The sequence below is a fragment of the Sinocyclocheilus anshuiensis genome, unplaced genomic scaffold (assembly GCF_001515605.1).
Source record: "Sinocyclocheilus anshuiensis isolate Anshui unplaced genomic scaffold, SAMN03320099.WGS_v1.1 scaffold189, whole genome shotgun sequence".
Lineage (NCBI taxonomy): Eukaryota > Metazoa > Chordata > Actinopteri > Cypriniformes > Cyprinidae > Sinocyclocheilus > Sinocyclocheilus anshuiensis.
Genome location: NW_015540861.1, coordinates 369,009 through 392,571, shown reverse-complemented (window position 1 = coordinate 392,571; position 23,563 = coordinate 369,009). Strand labels below are relative to the sequence as shown.

The window sequence follows — 23,563 nt, the reverse complement described above, 5'->3', positions numbered from 1 at the left end:
GTGTGAAGAGGGAAACTTTTCAATGATTTTTCAGAAAACAATATGCTTAAAGTGCTCAAAAATTGAATTGTGCCAACTCAAGCTAAATTAATAAAAATCTATATGTTCTATATGTTTTATATAACATTCATCTCAGTGGCTGTTGTTTGAGCCAATCAGCTGAGAATAAAATTTCAAGTGGCTTGCATTATTTGAATAAATAAATAAATAAATAAATCCAAACACTTTAACTAAACTGGAAAATATAAGGAAAATGATGTCATGCAAATCATTTTATTCATAATTTATGCTACCATTCAAAAGTTTGGGGTCGGTGCAATTTCTTTTTTAATGAAGGCTGCATTTATTTGATCAAAAATACAGTAAAACCAGTAATATTGTGAAATATTATTACAATTTAAAATAACTTTTCTATTTGAGGGCAAGAGTAAAAAATAAAATGTTCCTACTTGAATTCATAGCAAGAAAGCAGGATAACATCTCTTCTCTTCTCAAGCAGGGTCAATTGAAAGCAGGAAGGCAACCAGTGTCCAGCTTCATCAGCGTGACGCAGTCGAGGGAGCGCATCTGTCGCACGCACACAATCACTCAAGGCTTACAAGAACACACGAGTCAGTACCAGCAACTATAAATCCATGTCCACACGGAATGATCTCATTAAATGCATGATTAACAGCATGATTCATGAAAAATACTGCACTGTATCGTTTCTATGCCAACTGCTGGATCTCACAAAACCTGCCAAAAACTTGTTGACAAAGGCATATCTCACCTAGAAAAATAGACAAAAGAAATAGGAAATTTTCATTTTGATGAAAGAAAGATTTATTTTTTATTTTTTTTTGTGACACTAACTTCATGACAGACATATTATCATCAGTTATCATTATTATTATTATGGAAAAAATAAATAGATTGAAATAGATTACAAAAAAAAAAAAAAACTATTTTTTCAGGGTTATTATAGTTAAAACTGAAACTAAATCCATTTAAAAAATGTTACTTAAAATGAACATAAAATAAAATATTAAAAACCTTTTAATTTTAGTTAGTTGCCAAGGCAACATTTCTCATTTAGTTTAAGTTGAAGTACTAAAATAAATAAACTGAAATAAAATATTAATAAACTATATAGACATGACAAAAAATTACTAAAACTTTTTAGTCAAATTTTTAAACTAAAATTGAAATGAAAATGGAAAATATAAAAGTAAAAACTGATTCACTAGTATTTCACTGATACTAAAATAACACCACTCAAAAGTGAACATAATGAGATAATGTGTTTAATTGTCATGAACATAATACTGAAATGCATACAAATCTCACAAAAACGATAAAGAAAATATCAAATTTTGCCCCAAAATAATGAAAACAAAACAAAGAAATAAGAAAACATATTTTGCTAAAATAAATTAATGCTATCAAGATTTTTAAGCATGTAGCCAATTCTTAATATTCTGATGACATAGCAATTTATAAAATTTATAAAATGTAAATTGTACATACCTTTATCATTTATGCATAATGGTAGTATTTATAGGACCTTCAATATATATATATATATATATATATACACACACACACACACACACACACACTATATACACATACACATTTTTAATGACAGGATCTATATTAAGAATGATTAAATATATGATTTAATAAATATGTAAATTTGTTTTTAATTAAGATATCCAGACACTTTAGAGAGATGGCAATTTGTGGGGAAAATGTGCTTAATTGTCTTGAAAATAATGACGCAACAAAAAATTAGGATGGTCCTAAATAGGCCTTATTTTTAATGCAAAATATTATTTTAATCTTATTTCTTCCCATTGAAATCTGCCCTGCGTGGACATGTTTTCATGAGATTCATCTGTTTAGGCATAAGCCTAAATACTTGAGACACACACAAGATCTAAAACACATTTTGTCACATTGATGGGAGGGTATGCTTTAACATCTGAAACAAAAAGCTTAATTCAAGAGTGGATAAACTTCCATTACACAAGCAACGCTGTATTCCCACAGCCACATGTGAAACATAACAGGCAAATATATCGCTCCTAAAAATAGAAGCATCAAAGTCCATGAGGCAGATCGTGCATATAGTGCTGTTTGCTCTGAAGCCCTGATGGCGCTTCTTTCATCATCTGCCTGGCTGGAAACGGTTCACCTGTGCAGAGACAGATTTCACTGCAGAGCTGGAGCTCAATCAGCAGCACACAACTATGAATCTCAACCATTCTCACACTTCTACTGCTCAAACAGACGCCTTAGAGCCAGTGTGAAATATAGATCCATATTTGCTGCACTATACATCAGTGTATGTTATTCCAATGGCTCAACTATTTTGTTCCCTATCTGTCGGTCACTACAAGTTATGTTGTGACGACATTAGGAGTTAGAGCCCTAATGTCATCACGACATAACGTCTCCGTTCACTCCATCAGGGAACGAGGGTTATGTACGTAACCGAGACGTTTCATCCCAATTTAAGTCCATCAAATGTGGCCCAACACAGTACCAGAATTGTTCAGTTCACAAAAATAAAAATGCCCTTAAAGCTTTAAATCTACCATCCAGAGGCCCAACAATATGCAAAATTATTATCAAAGCACAAGCTGACCAAAAACTGGAAAATGTATATCTTTTTAGTTCTTGTGTTTCTAATATCTTTAAATTTCCATGCTTTCATGCTTTCAGCTGGCAATAATTCACCACATAAAAGATTACAGCTCGACACAAAATGTTTATCCTCACTAAACCCGTATTTAATGTTGCCCGGGTTGTAGTTTCTTTCATTTTTCACATTTTTATTCATGGTTTGCCCATGTTGACATGTAATTTGACTAACTTCTGACAATTGAATAAAACTATGGTAGAGTTTGACCAAGATATGGTAGATTTAGGTACAAAATGCCCTCAAAGTCAAACATTGAAATTTATTAAATTTACCATCCAGAGGCCCAACAATATGCAGAATACAAAAATTGGAAAATGTCTTTATCCACCTTATTTTTCCCGTAAGAGCGGATGCGGCCGGTGTCATTTGCTTCCAGCTATTTTTAACTGTACAAAACAGCTTGTTTGCTGCTTGATATTGCAAACTGGTGTGTCTTACCATATTATATTAATGTATTATCTTAATTATAAACACACTGGTTTGTAGTGGAAACAGTTTTACCGTTTACTGCACTTTGTTATTATTCTCGTTATTTCCGTACAGAGGCAAAAGAACCGGAAGTCTCGCACATTCACAGAAAACAGCTTACTTCTGCATTGAAAAATAAGGTGGATAGTTCCAGCGTATCTAATATCCCTAACTTTCCATAGTTTCATGCTTTCAGTAAGCAATAATTCAACACACAAAACACATTATGGTTTGGCACAAAATGCTTATGTGTACTTAACTTGTATTTGATGTTGCTTGGGTTGTATTTTCTTTTATTTTGCAGATTTTTATTCATGGTTGGTCCATGTTGGCATGTAACTACAATAAAGTGTCCAAAATATGGTAGAGTTTGACAGACGAACGACTTTTGACATATATATAAAAAAAGATAAGGGAAGAGTTTTCCTTCCTTTTATATCTACATTATGAAAAAAATACTTTACTTTTTCGTCAAAATATGACCACGTCCATTTCCCTTCTGACATCTCCAGGCCAGATAAATAACAGACACTTTTCACAATTCAGTAAATTCCCAAGAGGATAAAATCAAGTCCTGCCCTACATTTTCTGTCTAGTTGAATATCCTGTTTCACTCAGAAATGTGTCACATAAAAGAGGTAAGTCTTTAAATCAAGAACAACTGTAAGACTTCAGAGTCCTCAACAAAGCTTTTTACAAGTCATTTGTGCCATTGAAGTTTCAAAATACACTCCTGATTGAATGAGAATGGCTGTAATTGTAATCAGTATGAAATTTTAACTTGCATGAAAAGTTTAGTCTGACGAAGAAAGCTGTATTTAGAGCCCGTCTATTTGGTCTCTTTACAGGAACGAATCTGAAGAGTAACAACAATGATAGAGAAATCATGACATCTCAGACAATTGACATATACTCTAGGGGAAAGGCCATAAACAGTCATTTTTGTCAGACAAATAAGCAATAACCACTAGATTGCATATTTTCATTATCAAAATTAAAGGCCACAGGCAGATACGTGAAAAAAAAAAAAACATAATAAATTAAATAGGCAGAACATTGTGATTCTTGTCCTGGTCATTTGAATAATAGATAACAGAAAATGGGCTGAGAATGAGGCAACAAGTAAATTGCATTTCACATCGCTCACTTCCATTAGCTAAATTAAACTATTTCTGAAGATCTACCATAAAAGAATAGAAAAGTCAACAGTGCAACCAATTTCAGAACTTTCACTGACCTTCAAGAACATTTCCAGTGGATGTAACCAAAATTTAGATGTACTTTCGACCATTTTTCCTTACCTTAAGTCACCCCTATGAAATTTTTATCAAAATGTATCTTTAAAGGATTCGTTTAAAAGGCACTTTTCACAGTTTGAAGCTTCTTACACCCCAGAAACACAATGACGGTATTCGGTTTCCCATCGTGCAGTTGTTATTCTGCATGACTGCCATTTTCAAAGAGGCATCGTTTCCCTTCTAGGCTATTAATACATATTCAGAGCTCTTTTAGTTCTATTAATGATGAGCAAATTATCTTGGGGAAATTGGGAAGTATATATGCACTGTAAATGTGAACTGTTAGAGCTTAGTAGCATATCATACAGGAGAAGGGTGACATTGTAAATGTAAACCATAACATAAATAAGATGCAAAAAGATTTGCTTAAAATATTTACAACCTCTCCAGCAAAATGCAACAGTCGCCATTACATAAAGGCGATCATCCATGAGGCAGATTTCAGTGAATTAACTGAGTGCCAACATTCATTCACTTCTGAGATTCAAGTTTGCTAGTTAAAGAAACCTTTCACTCAAAAATTAAAGTTAGCTGAAAATGTACTCACCCTCAGGCCATCCAAGATGTAGATGTAGTTTGTTTCTTAATTGGAACAGATTTGGAGAAATGTAGCATTACATCACTTGCTCACCAATGGATCCTCTGCAGTGAATGGGTGCCGTCAGAATGAGAGTCCAAACAGCTGATAAAACATCACAATAATCCACAAGTAATCCACACCACTCCAGACCATCAATTAACATCTTGCGAAGCAAAAATCTGCATGATCATTAAGACTTTTTTTTAACTGAAACGATTGCGTTGAGCTAAAACACGAGTCTTCTATCCATAATATTGCTTTCTCCAGTGAAAAAGTCTGAATCAGGAGAGAAAAATGCACAGATCAAGCACTGTTTACAAGCAAACAGTCCAAAAGAGTTCTAAACAAATATGTGGGTGCATTTTGATGTGAGAGGACAATACTGGAGGAAGCGTTATAATGGATTATGTATTCATATTTTGACTAAAAGCAAAGTTTTAAAGTTAAAATGCCTTGACGGATTTGTTTCTTACAAACATTCAGCTTTAGGTTAATTGATTTACTGGTCATGTGGATTACTTGTGGATTATTGTGATGTTTTTATCAGCTGTTTGGACTCTCATTCTGACGGCACCCATTCATTGCAGAGGATCCACTGGTGAGCAAGTGATGTAATGCTACATTTCTCCAAATCTGTTCCCATGAAAAAACAAACTCATCTACATGATGGCTGGCCTGACGGTGAGTACATTCTCAGTAAATTTTAAATTTTGGGTGAGCTATTCCTTTAACATGGCTCCATTTGCCCCAGGTGGCAGAAATGGTAACTACACCATAAAACATCTTTCTAACCAAACAACTCCAGCAACTATCAAGTTGGATATGCTGAAAAGAGAAGCATTGCTGTTTGTGCCTTTCAGCTAAACATAAGGGGGCATGTTCTCCTATTACTCTGGAACAACACGATGCAGAAACATTAATAATATCCCACAGCCACAACACTGCTAAGTATAAATTTTCTGTCTGAATGGTAACGCCTGTCATTTTAATGTCGCCAACAGCAATGGCTTTTTGTCTGACATTTCAGGGAAGAGGAAACCAAATCACAAGGCTGAGGATAAGATGTCTCATTTTAGGCCTTTCATAAAAATACACTTAACCTGAAAGATTTGTTCACTTGCACTGTCCACCATCACTCACTACAAGCTTCAAACAGGCTAAAGGGGTTTCAGTGTTAAAGAAAATCATCTAAAACATATTTTAAACTGCAGATAATGTCCACAAGATATACAGTAGGATCCAAAAGCCTGAGATCAAGTTTAAGATCAAGTCTGATATCTACGTTTTTTTCCCCTTCATTTAAAGCTGGAAAACAGTTCCGTTTTTTTCGAATTAAAACAAAGAAAATATGACATAAATTCTATTTTTAGGTGTCTTTTGTTAAAGTTTGGGGTAAGTATTATTTTTTTTTTTAGAAAGAAACTAATACTTTTATTCCGCAAGCAGCAACATTTATAATGTTATGAAAGATTTATTTTTCAAATAAATGCTGAAATATGAAGCATATAAAAAATATGAAGCAGCACAACTGCTTTGATAATAATCAGAAATGTTTCTTGAGCAGCAAATCAGCATATTAGAAGGATTTCTGAAGGATATGACACTGAAGACTGGAGTAATGATGCTGAACATTCAGCTTTGCCTCAGGATTAAATTACATTTGAAAATATATTAAAATAGAAAACAGTTATTTTAAATTGTAAAAAAATATTTCACAAGGTAGTGTATATTCTGGCTAAGATGATTTGCACATATCCTATAAATCTCAAAATGCTTTTTAGACCATCTCAAATCATTCCGGATAACATGATCATCAGGCTTTCAGAGCTGCTGTCATTAAAGCAAACAACATTAGGAAAACAGAAGCACTTTCACTCATGTCTCAGACTTTTAGACCCCATTCTATGTCCAGCTCCAGTAACGTCTCAGACAAAAGCTTGTCTCTTTAATCAGAAAAGGCCTCATCAGAGGCTTTGGTGTTGTGCCAAAGCATATAATATCCACTCAGAATAATTACCGGACTCAGGCGTATTCTCGACGTGTTTGTAATGCATACAATAGCTCAGAGCAAAAGCGCAGCTCTTTGAAAATGTCCCTGTGGCATTCAGTGAAATCTATTCAGATAGACTCAAAGAGATCTTTCTAAAACGCTAAACTAAAATGTATGAATGTGTTTGTTACATTAAACAACCTGCTTTGCTTTGTACACCAGATTAAACTTGACAAACCAAAAAAATCTGCATTTCAAAGACTGGGTTGTTACATATCTAATTACACGCAGGTAGAAAAAGAGTCAAGGAACCATGGCAACATCTGCTGCAGGCAGACATGCTGTCACCTCCCGAGAAGCACTGCATACACAAACGTGTTAGTTAACCTGAACTCAACAGCAACATCAGGAGAGAGTAAATATACACCTTTTATTCAAAAGCTAAACGTAAGCAATATGAGAGAAAACAACAGAGCCACACCAAGAAAATACATGTGCATCCCTAGTCAAAAAAATTGGTGTACAGGATTCCCAATGAAACTTCAGTCATAATTTAGTGCTGATATTAAAGTGAAATTCCTACGGGAATTCTTATTTGATTCTTTGAGTGCTATTTTGGAATTTAATGGGCTTCTTGCTACTGGACAATGATAGCTAGCTGTTACTGGTACTTTTTTGGTCCTGATGGGAAATTCTTTTGGTTTTGTGTTTTTTTGTTGGACTATAAAAATTGAGATTCTGCACAAATGGGCTAAAATTTAACTAGGAAAACAGTCAGTCACGATGTTCAAAAAACTAATTAAATAATAACTTCAATGACTTTAAGTGTTGGCGGTAACCTCCAATGAATACACTAGATCAGGGGTGTCAAGCTCAATTCCTGGAGAGCCCTGCAGAGTTTTGTTCCAACCCTGCTCCAACACACATACCATGTAATTTTCAAATAAGCTTGAAGGACTTGATTAGTTGAATCAGGTGTGTTTAATTAGGGTTGAATCTAAACTCTGTAGGGCTCCACTGAGTTTGACACCCCTGCACTAGAGGATAACCATACAACTAGCAACTGACAAGTTGGACATTAACTGTTGAAAAGAGAAGAACTGCATGTTCCCCTATTACTCTGGAACAACATGATGCAGAAACATTAATAATATCCCACAGCCACAACACTGCTAAGCAGAAATGTTCTGTCTGATGGGTAACGCCTGTCATTTTAATGTCGCCAACAGCAATGGCTTTTTATCTGAAACATCAGGGATGAAGTGATTATAAACAAATCACGAGGCTGAATATAAGTGTAGGCTTTTCAGAATACTTTTGATGTCCTACAGGGACATTTTATCTTGTTGTAATTATAATAGCCCTACTGGGAATATTGTTTTTCTTGTTTTGTTTTCTGTTGGAATACTAACACAATTATGATTCTGGTTCTAAATGATTAGTTCTGAATCATCATCATCATCATCACACTCACACACACACCTTTAGGACATTGACTAGGAATGAATTGGGAATACAATCAGTCAGAAAACAAATGTTGCATGCATTCTTAAATTATTTTAATTTACCTTTTATCATAGGCTCTTTTTGTCCGACTGGGAACTTATTGTTTTGTGTCCTGCTGGAATACTATAAAATAAATCCTTTAGGGTTAATTATAACAAAAAACTCTGTAAGAATCCTGTACACCAGCCTTTAGGATTTTGACTAGAGAGTAATTGGGAATACAATCAATCAGGATGGTCAAAAAACAAATGTTCCATGTATATTTAAATAATGCATACTTCCAGTAAGTTTACCTTCTCAAATGTTCTTCTTGCCCAATTGGTAACTTATTTTTTATTTGTGCCCTGCTGGAATACTCTAAGAAATCAAAAATTCCAATGGGAATCCTGTACACAAACCCTTGTGATTTAGACAAGGGATGAACTGAGAATACAATCAGGAGGGTCAAAAAAAAATTGCATGTATATTTAATCCTTTCAATGCGTTTATCTTCTCAAAGGTTCGTTTCGTAGTTTATGAACAAGGATTTCGAGTGTTGGCTGTAACCTCCAATTAATAAAAAGTACATTCGGCAACAGCTGGTCACCATTATATAGAAATAATCAATTCCAAGTTCAGCGTGCCGAATGCGTGATTGTCACTGCAAAACTGCAACTCGGTTCCTCTCCTTTGCTATTTGCTGCTCGCTTCTCCAGGGAATATGTCCTCGTAGGCAGGTGGCAACTCGTTGTGAAGCGGGTAAGAAAACGGGTACGTGTGATTAAGCTCCGGATTTGTGGGCGAATAGCCCGGCAGCACCATGGACGGGTGGCCCCGGCTCTGCACCTCCCCGTCCGCCTCGTCCAACGCGTGAACCACCCCCAGGTTAATGTAGGATACCGGCTGGAACTCCGTGACCGCGAAGTCGCGTTCCTCGTTCAGGACGATCCGCGCGCTCCGCCTCTGCGTCCGGCGTCTCCGGTGAAACTGCGCCGTTTGGTAACGCTTAATGATCACCAGGTTCATCAGCCCCAGGAGGCACTCCAGAGTGTTAAGGATAGCGGAGACCACCAAACCCCGCTGGTACACCTTGAGCCGGGCGCACGCCGGGTTTACATCCACAGAGTCCAGGCAATAGTGCGCGTACTTCCTCTCCACCAGGGACACCGTGTCGCCATCCACCACCGCGCCCGAGAACGCCGTCAGGACCCCCAAAAGAAACACTAAGATCCCAAAGAGGAAGAAATTCGCACACCTGGGGTTGCTCCGGCAAAATACCAGCGCCACCCCCATCAGGACCTGCCCGAGAGTCACCAGGATGCCCGAGTAGAACGCACCGGCCGTGGTGGCCAGATGGAAGTGCGCTCGCACCCTGGAGCCCAACGCGATGCATCTGAATCCCACGACCACAGCGCTCACGGCACACACGAAGAGCAGACTGCTGGAGACGATGGTGCACAGTCCTTTGCCACTCAGCTTCATTATAATCCTCCTCTGCCTCCTTCATCCTCCTTTGTCTGCCTCGTCAGCTCCTCTGGAAGCGCTGTCAGTTTGTGACATGACTCGCCGGTGGTTGCGCTTCGGTTCTAGGATCTCCGACTCGCTCTTATTAATTATGGATAGGCTCCTTCTGCGGTAACAGCCCCCTAAATCCAACCCAGAGGTTGTGGTCACCTTCATGACCCTATCGCTCCATCCATCCAGTCCCCTAAGGCGATGAAGCGCATCCCTCGCGTTGGAGAGGGAAGTGTCCTCCCTCTCTCGACGTGCGTTCATGCAGCACTGAGACCGACCTTGGGCTGGAGGCTGGAGTTCATGGGAAAGCGATCCGACCCCCTACTGGTCTCACTTACCAACTACTGAATGTGTCACAGAGGCTCTCGGAGTGTTCTTCGTCATGTCACGCTTTTAAATTATCCTCTCAGTTTAAATATAACAAGGATAACAGCGCGAAACCGTCCGGCGCTCCAGAAAGTATAACATAATTGAAAATCCGGGATATATGTATATATATATATATATATATATATATATATATAAAGCTTTGAGCTTTGTTTCTTAAAGCATTAGTAAACCATGGTTTTGTCAACAGTTTCTTTCCAACCTTTGCCTGCCAAATGGTCTGAAAAACAAGTGAACCTAGTGGGTAGTTAATGCGCGAATCAACATCACAATTTTAAAATGCATATGCATGTTTAAGAAAAAGTGTATATTTTAGATTGTGGAGATGGACTGCATTTTTTGAGGTGCAAGTTTTTCAGCATTTTTAATCGCTAGTTCACTGTTCACAATAATGTAAGGTCATTATGATAAAATGCTGGCTAAAACAGTTTGAGAAGTTAAGCACATCTGCAGTACAATTTCAAATGGCCAAAACATGTCAAAAGTATGTCAACCACCGCAGTACAATGTCAAATAGTCATATACTATGATACAATAATGTTTATTTTTGTTATTAAAGAAATTATTATCCACACTTTGCATTCCATCTCAATGAAGTTATGAGTTCAAATAAGTTCAAATGCAATGGGACCCCAGACTCTGCAGACAGTCTATAGTGTTTTCAAGTGGTTTAACTATATGCACCTATTTGCAAAATGGAAGGAAAAAAAGTTTCAAAGGCTATATTCTTCAGAGCAGGAGCTTTTTGAATGGTTGGGTGGATCTTCAGATAGTCTCTACGTCACCTCTAAAAAAGCGTCTGATGTGCAGATGATTCATCTTGTATGGGCTCTTTAAAGCAGACGTGCCCCGCATGCGCAACCACACGCATCCTATTTTTGGGAGCGCCTTGTGTGTCGCAGCAAGTGATGCTGAAAGGTGTTTGATGGCAGCGGATTTTCATCTGCACACACCACAGAGACGGAGGCACAGATGGAAAATTGACTCTTTGTCTCACAAATGAGCATGTTGCACTAAATCCACATGAACACATTCTGCTCTGCTGACTGCTGAAGTCATGTTATGCTTTCATATCGTATGGAGCAGACAAGCTATTATCACCCTATGTTTTGTCTCCACAAAGCCAGGAATCAGAGCTTTCCAAATAAAAAAGAACACATACTGTGCAGGAAAGTTTGGAGTTTTACAGCTAATTGGTTTGTGCAAGTTGTTAAAATGGTAAAACTGCCACTGGTAAAAGACTGCAGTCAAGTAAAAACAAAGCTGTAGCAAAAGCTAGTTATTCCTGGTTACAGAAATCATTTTGAATATGTTTTAAAGAGAAATACTTGAGCTAAAAATGCATAAGGAGTGACGTGAAGTCAAGAAGTGAAATTAGGACTGGCAATTTCAGGACTGGCTGATTCCCTCAAGCCCCCTGCAGAGAGAAGAGCTGTTTCTCAATTCCCTGGAGAAACCAGTTTATCAAGCCAATACACACACATTAAAACAGCGCAAATTATCCCCAAAAGCTCCAATATGAACCATAGAATCGAACAATTATCTCCGTAATGCTGGTAATCAACAGCAATTAAATGCTGTTCTGGTTGAGAGGTGGTCTCGCTTGCGTCTCGCGTCTGCACCTTATACCGACACAAAGCACAACATTCAAGACTACGAAAAACTGTGAAAATGCTCCTGGTGCAATTCCCAAGACACTGCATGTTGATGTTTTTTAAGCTAAAAAACAAAACACTGCTCTAATAGCAACTGCTTTAGAAACACAGAGTTTTGGATATTTTCGTACACTACTATACAGTACCTTAACATTATGTGTTTCTGAGTAGAGCAGAATATCTACTAACTGACTGGATTGTGCAAAGTTGCTGTTCCAGACCAGAATGAAGCTAGATTTGAATGTGAGTTTGCTTTGTAGTATATTATTGAAATTGCATTTTAGTTTTTGCAATATTACAGAAAGGCTTTCAGATGTCTTCTTTTGTGTTCCACAGAAGAACAAAAGTCATACAGGTTTGGAGTGAATGAAGACAGAATTTAAATTTTTGGGTGAATGAAAAATGAAAATGTACTCAACCTCAGGTCATTGATGATGTAGACGAGTTTATTTCTGCATCAGAACAGATTTGGAGAAATGTAGCATTACATCACTTGCTCACCAATGGTCAATGGATCCTCTGCAGTGAATGAGTGCCGTCAGAATAAGAGTCCAAACAGCTGATAAAACATCACAATATGAATTAACATCTGGTGAAGTTAAAAGCCACATGTTTTTAAGAAACAAATCCATAAAGGCATTTTAACTTCAAACCATCATTTCTCGCCATAACCCATAATGATGCTTCCTCCAATGAAAAAGTCCATCCCCTATTGTTGTCTCGCGTCAAAGTCTACTCACATATTTGTTCAGAGCTGTTTTCTCTTGTAAACAGTGCTTGATCTGTGCATATTTCTCTCCTGATTTAAGCGAGATGACTTTTTCACTGGAGAAAGCAATATTACTCTGGAATCCTTATGGGTAGAGGATTTTAACCAGAAGCAATGTAGTTTGAAGTTAAAAATATCTTAATGATGGATTTGTTTCTTTCAAACATGCAGCATTTTGCTTTTCAAGACATTAAGTGATGGACTGGAGTGTGATGTTTTAGCTGTTTGGACTCTCATTCTGAGAGCAACCATTCACTGCAGAGCAAGTCGAGACATTTCACCAACTTTACAGCAGGGCCAAAACAAATATTTACCATAGTTTGATCTGAATTTGTGTACTGATTTCAGTACTTTATAATAAAAAATTGTACACACATGGATGACAGTATACTTATTGAACACTAACATTTATTCAGAAAAAAAAAACCCAGTCACATGTGACTTTTTGGCACCAATGTTTTATTCCATTTCGTTTATAAAAACATGGGCACATCTGATGAGAATATGAACAAAGCATTTCATTAATGAGTTTAAAACAAATAACAATCTATTGTGATAAAATGTGACCCTGGAGCACAAAACCAGTCTTAAGTCGCTGGGGTATATTTTTAGCAATAGCCAAAAAAACATTGTATGGGTCAAAATTATCGATTTTTCTTTTATGCCAAAAATCATTAGGATATTAAGTAAAGATCATGTTCCATGAAGATATTTTGTAAATTTCCTACCGTAAATATTTCAAAACTTAACTTTTGATTAGTAATATGCATTGCTAAGAACTTCATTTGGACAACTTTAAAGGTGATTTTCTCAGTATTTTGATTTTTTTGCACCCTCAGATTCCAGATTTTCAAATAGTTGTATCTCGACCATATATTGTCCTACCCTAACAAACCATACATCAATGGCAAGCTTATTTATTCAGCTTTCAGATGATGTATAAATCTCAATTTTAAAAAATTGACCCTTATGACTGGTTTTGTGGTCCAGGGTCACAAATATCACATAAAAGGTCCTTATATCAAATGAGTTAATTGAATGTGATTAATTTTACTAAAATAGTAAATCCAGCCACTTAACTATTTGGCCAAATGGGCGATTGAAAAGCCTTTACAGATGCCTTCCCTAGTGAAAAATAAAAATACAAAAATGTATTTGAGATACATTTATTTCATGCTAAGTATACTACAAATACATTTACATATTATTTTCATATTACTAAACTGGTATACTTAACGTATGCTAAACTGGAATAAACTAATTTTGCACTTAATGCACTTTAATTGTAAGAAAGCAGTGCTGAAGTCCAACTAAAGATATGCTGAACTATATTTGATTGTGTTAAAACTGGAACTAATGCAAGTATACTTTAGGTACACTTTAAATATCTTTCATTTAAATATTATTCAAAGACCATACAATCCTCATCAATAGTGACATTAAAACAAATTTGAGGCTTAATATTGAGAAATGTTCATTGTGCACAAGTAGTACTCCAAATAAAGTTGAATTATAATTTCTATATTTATATAAGTATAGAGTGATATGTCAGTAAACTGACAGTAAACTACACTCTAAAAAAATGCTGGGTTAAAAAGGGGCAAACTCAGCTATTGAGTTGTTATGACCCAGCGGTTAGGTTCAAAACAACCCAACCGCTGGGTCAAAACAACCCAATAGGTGGGTTTGTCCCTTTTTAACCCAGCATTTTTTAGTGTATGAAATAAATGTATTTTCAATACAGTATATTACTATTTTACTAGGGTTTGTAATAAAACATATGATAGCAAATACCATTAACTGAATGATACTGAAGTAATGAATTGCATAACTAAATATTATTAACAATAATAATAATAATCCCTTCTCTGCATTCTCTCTCTTGTGGCTAAGCAGTAACTGAGTGCCTATATGATATCCCATTAGAATGTAAGTTGTTGGTTACTACCTGCTAGCTAGCTACACCTCACTGACATTGAATGCTGGATATTTAATTTTTTCTCCTTCATCATCCAGCTCTTTGTCACAAAATAAGCTTAATACATCTTCAGTAGTTAAAAACTGTCGTATTCTCATGGTTGACCTACCAGGCTTACTTTGACTCATGTGCTATCCACAGGCTTTACCCTCCATACATTTCTCAATGCCAAAGTGGCGTAAGTGCAGTTATGCCCTTTTGGCACCAACTGGCTTTGTATTTTCAGTGTTAAGTCTTTTGGTTTCTAATGAATAACTCCAAAATTGTTATGAATTCACTTGTGTCCTTTGGGCAGTAGAAAGGGCTCATCAAAAGCTTTCATTTGGTTTGTTAATCTAATGAGTAATTGATTTGTTAAATCAAATGAAAAGTTGTGTTTTTGATTGGTCCAGACGCTACAATATATATATATCTATTTCACCCAAAATGTCACTTACGCCCTTCTGGTTCTCACCACTCAAAGTGATGTAATGCTAAATTTCTCCAAATCTGTTCTGAAGAAGAAACAAACTCATCTACATCTTGGATGGCCTGAGAGTAAATATATTTTCAGCAAATTTTCATATTTGGGTGAACTATTCCTTTAACAAATTGGTAAATATTAACCATAGCCTACATGGCCAAAGTAATATTAGCCAAGTACTTTCAAAGAGTTATTTTGATGAAAGATTATGAATACAAACTTCATGCGACTTTAGCCTTTTGCATTTGGACATTGAGGTGCTCGACATAAGTCACCCTTATACCTGAACCTGTCCTGGCTCGCTTCTGTACCACCACCACCACCACCGTCCCGTCTGAATAAAGCTTCAAGGGACTGAATGTTAAGAACAGGGTTGTGTGTAGATTATACTTACTTCAAGGTTTTGTACATGTTGTCAGCAATATCAAAAAATATCTTTCTGCTTCTTAGCAGTAAGTACGCCTTGGCTTCATCAACAGTTTCTTTTTCCACCTTTAGCCCATAGGCGTAGCTTGACGTTTGAGCTTGGGGGGGCCAAACCGAACCGGTGGATTTGGTCAGACGTACTTTTAAACACATTTTAGTTTTGCTATAGTAAATCTACATATTCACATTCACATAGAGCAGTGGCAAGTACGTGAGGTTGTCATGGTAACCACATACATTGCCCACGCATTACAGCTGCGCTTCTATTTTGCCACACTAAACTTAGCAATAAACACGTTTAAAATCCACAATAAACATGTCTGTCAAAACGATCTCAAAGGAGACTTTTATTAAGCAAATCAAGGAGTGAATTACTCATCCACTGTTTTTAAAACAGACATTTGTTGGGCTTGATTCTAGTTAATGCGCAATGAGGCGCACACTTTTTATTTAGTCTTACTGAATAGACATAAACCGTTTATATTCTAAAATCTATTTAAAGGTTGTGTTCTGTGAAAATTAAATAACATTTGGATGTAAATGGTCGGCAATAAAGTAGTGTGCGGCTAAACCTGCTGCGTCCTGTGGATCACCTTTATCTGATTGTCCGGGTCCGGAATCATCAAGCACTGCATTAATATCTTCATCTGAGTTTTTCGTTGTCTCCAGATTGCTCTGCAGTTCGTGTATGTTGTTAAAAACGCGGAACATCATTTTATTCCACACAACAGGCAAGCATTACCGTTAAGTCTATTATCCACCAAAATGCAGATTCGTCACGTGACAATTCTTACGCAAATGAGATTGAGGGAGACGTTAAGTTTGTTTTGATTTATTAATTTACTTACAATAACAATTTAAAATGTATTAACTTTTACGTATTAACTTTTACATGTATTATTAACTACATTATATGCATTTTTACGTTATAAATAAATATTTAGTAAAATTCTTTAATCGCTATGGGGGGGCCAGGCCCCCCTGGCCCCCCCACAAGCTACGCCCATGCTTTAGCCTGCCAATTGGTCTAAAAAACAAGTAAACCTGCCACATACTGGTCGTTTCAAAATTTCTAACTTTTGTTTTCATATTAAACATTATCAACTCTTGAAGACTGTCAGACTGACAAAAACAACCCAAGGCCAAACAAAACAGTAAAAGACATTTAAATATGATACATCTTCAAAAGACTTAAAAAAAAAAGTAATTTATGAAATGGACCAAGTTGCTATATTACCTGGCAACCGCAAACAGCCTACAGCTAATAATCTATATTACTTGGCAGAAAAAACTAGTTATTCAGATAATAAAACTACCTATTAATTCTCAAATCAGTGCTTACAATACTAGCTCGCCCAAAAATTAATATTCTGTCATTATTTACTCAATACATAATGACTTTCAGACTTTCAAAATGGGTGCAAAAACACCACAAAGCACCATAAAACCCATCAATTCCCAGTCTTAAAGTTCTGTGTGACAAGCAGACCAAAATTTACTTCATTTTTCACTGATAATCGTGACTTTCAGCCTTTCTGTCATAAGCATGTTCATGAGCTAAGTGACCATTTCCAATTTGTGAGTTAGACATTGTTTCAGGTCTTTTAAGCTCTGAATGGTTTACTCATAATCTTATGCAGTCCTCAAGTACAACCCACTGCCACAATGATCCACTCACAGTAGCCAGTTGCTCAATGGACATGAACATTTTCAGTGAATGACAATTAAATTCCAGTTTGTTTCTCACACAAAGATATCATATAACTAGAGACGATTCAAAATAAAGCAGACAAAACATATGGGCTATTTTTAAATCTGAATACTGCTTTTTTGTGTCTTTTTTACACTGGAACACTTCAGACCCTGTTTATTGTATCTGCATGGGAAAGACTGAACAGAACAATTCTGTGTAAAGTGTATACTTCTCTTCTGTCAAGAGCAGATCTCGGCGTTGACCGTTCTGCAGCACAGACACTCATTGGCACATGGCATGGCAGCACCGGCAGATCTAAGAAATCCCAGGAGAAACAAACAGGAAGCCGGAAACACAGAAGTGCCAAATAACTTAAAAACAACAGCGCTCTCACTATTCAAAATCAGGATGAGCAGCACACACTCATCTGGAACAGAACACAAACTAGAAGCATGCCTTAAAAGCAGAATTAAATGAAAAAGAATTCAGTGTCTGGTGGCAAGAACACAGATGTTTTAGACATTTTTAGGGTATGAAATGCAGAACAGAAATATAAAACATGACAAATTCAAGTAGATATGTGGGTGCAGTTTGCTAATACAAAACTCTGCCAAATTGCTATGGTATTGTGAGTGGTTTCAAGGACATTGCAACACTGTAAAAAATGATTTTTGTAAATAAAGATTATTGATGTACGTTTTACAAGAAAATACTGTTTCCGGTTTTCTTCTTCAAAATTTCAGTTAATTAAATGTGTTATTTGCGGGGGTTTTTTGGTAATTATTTGTGAAATTTACTAGCAATAGTGAAAATTTAATCTTACACCAAATATTTTTTCAGTGTATGTGATATCTAAAATGATCAGAGTGGTTTTTACATTACATTTAATTATTTAGCAGATGATTTAATCCATAGTGACTTACAAATGAGGATCAATTTATCACACAGAAGACTCACAAGTCTTTAAAATAAAAGTTTCTATATATACGCCAAATTTTTGTAGCCTGATGTCTTAAAAAGACACTTTTTAAGGTAACTTTTTCTATTGAATAACCTATGATCTGAAGAACCTCAACTGTTATATCAAGACCTTTTTAATGTCCAAACACAACTCTAAAACCAAAACTAAAACTCTAAAACTAAAACCAACTGAAGAACTCTATACAATATACTCACAGTACTGCAGCTGCAACTTTTTAGCATGTTGCTATGCAGTTGCTAGGGTGTTTTGATTGGTTGCCGGTTGTTGGGCACTTTTCTGATCACATAGTAAAATAACAAAAGCTCATAAATTTAGCAATCATTCATATCTGGAGCACAAATATGCTGGATGCATTAAATGCCAAAGATAAATTTTTAGTGTTAGGGTTTGCTGAAATCACTTACCAGAAGCATTAATAATAACGATGCTTGACTTAGAAAACACTACTAATTAAAGACCTAATATTGATTCCCTTGTTCCCTTTCAGTCGGTCACTCCCGACGTCACGTCGGATGACCGACAAATTGGGATCTCGCTTAGAGAGACCAATCTACTTCGAGTGTAAACTAAACGAGCCAGTGCACATTGGCATGCGATTATTGCATCCAGTTGCTGCTGATCACAGCGTGAGTATAAGTAGGCACCAGATGCAGCAAATATTCAGCTTTTCGCTTCGGAGCCGAGCGGTTCTATCGTTCTGCTCCTTGCTCAGCAATGGATCCTCTGCAGTGAATGGGTGTCGTCAGAATGAGAGTCCAAACAGCTGATAAAAACATTACAGTGATATACAAGTAATCCATTCAACTCCATTAACATCTTGTGAAGTGAAAAGCTGTGTGTTTATGAGAAACAAATTCATCAAGGCATTTTAACTTCAAACTGATGCTTCTGGCCAAAATGTGAGTCCGTAATCCATATTAGCACTTCCTTTTTATCAGCTGTTTGGACTTTCATTCTGACGCAATTCGCAATTCTGACTTTTTTTCTTTCTCTGATGGATGCTAAATACTGTGATGTTCTAATGCTACAGTGGGAAGGTCTCATTGCCAGGGCTCTGCACCATGAACACTTCAGATCCTGCCACGGGCTCTTCATCAGATGAATGCCCTTGAACGAGGATCATTACCCCCTTGTACTTTAGGGAAGCTCTCCTGCTTTGACCCCGGTCTCTGCCTGCAGATGTCTGCTGAAGTCAGAGTAAATACAGCCTGTGCTTAGTAACAAAAAATTACTCATAACAGCAAACAGTAGCTTAAGTTAATGAAGTAGAAATATCCTTCACTTGAAGCTATAAAGGACAGACTTTTTCATACCTGTACCACCCTGACAGCAAAGCAATGAGCTATGGAAGCCTGTTTCTGCCACAGAATAAAAAGCTTGTCTGACGTTTTTCTTGCACTTCCAAGTTTTATATCTGGTAATTATGACTTGTTTTTTTCTCCGAATTCTTAGTTTACATCTTGCAATTTTGTTTCTGACACAGAATAAAAAAGGTAATTATGACTTTTTATCTCACATTCTGACTTTTTTTCTTCATAAATGCATAACTCTCACAATTCCGAGTTGCAATAAACGTGCAATTCTGACCTTTTTTCTCAGAATTGCGAGAAAAGTCTGGATTGTGAGATAAAAAGTCACAATTACGTTTTTTTTTTTATTCCATGGTGAAAATGGGCTTACATAATAAGCTGCTCTTAAGCACAATGAGTGTTTAAATGTACAACAAACTAAATGCTTTAAAAAAAAAAAAGATAAAACATGTTTTAGAATGGTCAGGTTTTTCTCCAGTCTTGATGTCAAAACAAACAGATATTGAGTGTTTACATGCAAAATCACTAGGCTCTATCATGTAGGCTAAATGTCTTAAGGAGAATTTGCACAGCAATTCAAATTGTTGTTCATGACCCTTGTCACCAGAAATGAATTATTGGTAAAAACAAACGACTTCAGATGTCTACAAATCGCTATCAGTAAAATATGTCTCTTTATGCTCACCAAGGCTGCATTTATTTGATTAAAAATACAGTAAAAACTAATAATGTGAAATATTGTTACAATTTATTCATTTCGAATATGTTTTAAAATGAAATGTATTCCTGTGATCAAAGCTGAATTTTCAGCATCATTATTCCAGTCTTCAGTGTCACATGATCCTTCAGAAATCATTCTAATATGCTGATTTGCTCCTCAAGAAACATGTGCTGCTTAATATTTTTGTGGAATATCCCTATAGAATATAAAGTTTATATAAACATAAATATAATTCTTTTGTAACATGATCATTATCGTCTTTAATGCCACTTTTGATCAATTTAATGCATCCTTGCTGAATAAAAGTATTAATAAAAATAAAAAAAAACCTACCCCAAACTTTTTAACAGTAGTGTACATACAAAAGTAAATTGATGTTTAGCCAAGCATGTTCATAATTCTTTTTCCAAAAGATGAATTATAACGTTGGTTAAGTATCTGCTAAAAATGCCATTAAAATCTGAAACCAGCCGAAAAAAAAAACACTTGCAAACATGAGAACAGTCTTCTTGTAACAAGTCACTTTCAGATCTTATTTCAACTAGGAAATGGAAGAAAGAAAATAAAAGCCAATCAGCTTTAGCATTAACCATTATTATTTCTGAACATACAAAAAAGCGTGTACAGTCAGTCTGAGCAAAGTTTGGTAACACAAACCAGAAGATGCTTTGGCAAGAGAAGTTTCTGACTACACCTGAAGCATGTCGGTTATGTATTCGCTTTGATAAATGACACTTTTAACCTCTGAAAACGTAGATGGTAGTCTAAAACATAAGAATGACTGGTATGATTAACTGTCAAACTCCCACAGTCCATTTCATCCACTGTACAGTTCAATCTCAGCGTGTTTAAGCATATGGCTACTTGGATTTTTACGCCGTTCTTTGACTTACAAGCACTGCTGTTAAAGCCTGGTTGTGCACACCCAAGCACTCATACAAAGATAAAGAGTCTATCATGTCTCAGAATTTCTTCTTGCTCTAAGCATGTGTCCAGGTCTGCGCTTCTCCTCAGGGGTCACTGGGCTCCATGTCGGGCTGCTGGGATGATGACGGAGGAGGAGGCGGGTCAGAGGAGGAGGAAACAGGGTCACCTGAGCCATACGTGTTCTGGAGAGAACGGGACACGTAATTCCAGTATTCCCTTCTAATGGTGTCCTTTTCCTCAGCCAGGAATTTACAAAGCTAAAAAACAAACAGGTGTGAAAGGGTGAGAACAATCAAGGCTCTTTTTCATCGATGGAGACCAAACCAGAACCAAAAAAAGAGAAAAAAAAATGGACGATGACACCGAGCGAACACTGTACATATTTCAGACAGTGTAAAACAACAGGGGAGTGGAAGTCTAAATGCAGCTCTGATATTTTCCCATGTAAAGAGTGCCTGCGTACAAGCAGTGAGACGGCCGGCTCCCTCTGAGCAGCAGTAAAAGCCTGTTCAAACCTTATGAAAGGAAATCTGCTGGTTATGCTCATCAATATTCTGCACTTCACAGCCTTACTGAAAGGTCAGCGGTCTGAGTTCTCCAGCTCGACCTGCTGAGGAATTCTCTAGAAGCACGGGAGAAACTAGCAGAATCCTCTCTAGAGCCTTTCTAGAATTGTAAGGCTTCCACAGTAGAACCCATGAGAACCATTTTAGAACTGTTCTAAGGGTTCCACTGTAGAAACCATTCCAAATATTTTAGAACTGTGTGAGTGTTCCACTGTAGAAATCATCAGAAATATTCTAGAACCATGTGAAGTTGCACAGAAGAACCTGGTAACCAGGTAAATCTAAGACATTTTAAAGACCCTTTTAAGACCAAGAAAATAAAATTTAAGGAATAAACAGAAGGGAACACGATACGCCAATATGTTCTCTTAATGTGAATGTCTAGGGAGCAGATGAGTTATATTAGCAGCACTTCAGTTTGAAAATACAACTTCCAACCAATCCATCACAACCACTAGAATACATAAATCATTTTTCTGATCTCACGGCAAAAAAAAGTGATGTTTGTCTAACGTATTTTTGTCTTGTTTTCCAGTGCAAATGTCTAAAGATTCTTAAATCAAGAAACATTTACTTGAGAAGCAAAATTACAGAAGTCTTGTTTTATGAGAAACTGATCAAAATTAAGTGAGTTTATGATTAAAACAAGAACAAATATCTGTCAATCGGCTCAGAAAAAAATATTGGTGGATATTTGTTCTTGTTTTAAGCATAAAATCACTTTTTATTTAATCACCTTTTTTTTCATAAAAAGGCATTTTACATTTTCATCTCAAGTAAATTTATCTTGATTTAAGGATGTTCAGATATCTGTAAAAACAAATACTGAGGAAGGCCTTTTTATTTTATTTATTTATTTTGTTATTTTGTATGCAACATTTAATGCCAGGATTTTATGAATTTAAAACTGTTCTGATTTGATTCTTTTTAAGGCCATAATTTGTGGAAGGGGTGAATTAAGACTTTTTAAGACCGACAGAAAACCTGATTTTACAAATGTTGTGAGGGTTTCACTGCGGAAAACATCGGAAATATTCTAGAACTGTGAATGGGTTCCACAAAAAAAAAGACCTTTTTGAGGGTTACATCAAAGATTCATTTAGAACCATGTGAGGGTTCCATGTTACAAACCCTCAGAAACATTGTAGAACCATCTGAGGGTTACATCAAATAATCATTCAGAATCAGTGGCGGCTCGTGGATATTAAAATAGAGGCGGCACACTAAATTGTAGTCCCCTCCCTGAGGCGTTTTTTTTTAACTGCTTAATAAAAGCCTGCTTTTGGCTACGTTTATGTAGGAAAACGACATTGTACGTATACAGCAAAACAATATATTTAAAATTTTACTTTAATCCATCCTCCTGTCCTTCTTAGCGGCAAATGTGTCTATGACTCTGTCGTAGAATACACCTGTCGTCTTTAATTCATCAATTAAGGCTGACTCCAGAGAAATTGTTGCCAAGTGTGACAGTCTTTCTTGTCCACAGTTACTGCGAAGATATGTTTTCACCCTCTTCAGGCCAGAGAAAGACCTTTCAGCAGACACAGTTGTTACAGGAATTGTTAGCATCAACTTAAGCAATCTGAACAGTTCTGGCAGGGTGCTATGCAAATCGTCCTGTATGATCATCTGAAGCAAGTCGCTCGGCGCTTTATGGA

At 36.4% G+C, this 23,563-nt stretch overlaps 1 protein-coding gene across 1 annotated transcript; it reads right to left on the bottom strand.

Annotated features, from left to right (window-relative positions):
• Positions 1-9,109: 9,109 nt before the first annotated feature.
• Positions 9,110-10,181, bottom strand: tmem271 (transmembrane protein 271). The gene has a single exon (XM_016485563.1). It carries the CDS (start codon positions 9,990-9,992, stop codon positions 9,204-9,206), a length of 789 nt encoding a protein of 262 aa, XP_016341049.1. The 5' UTR covers positions 9,993-10,181; the 3' UTR covers positions 9,110-9,203.
• Between the last annotated feature and the right edge of the window lie 13,382 nt (positions 10,182-23,563).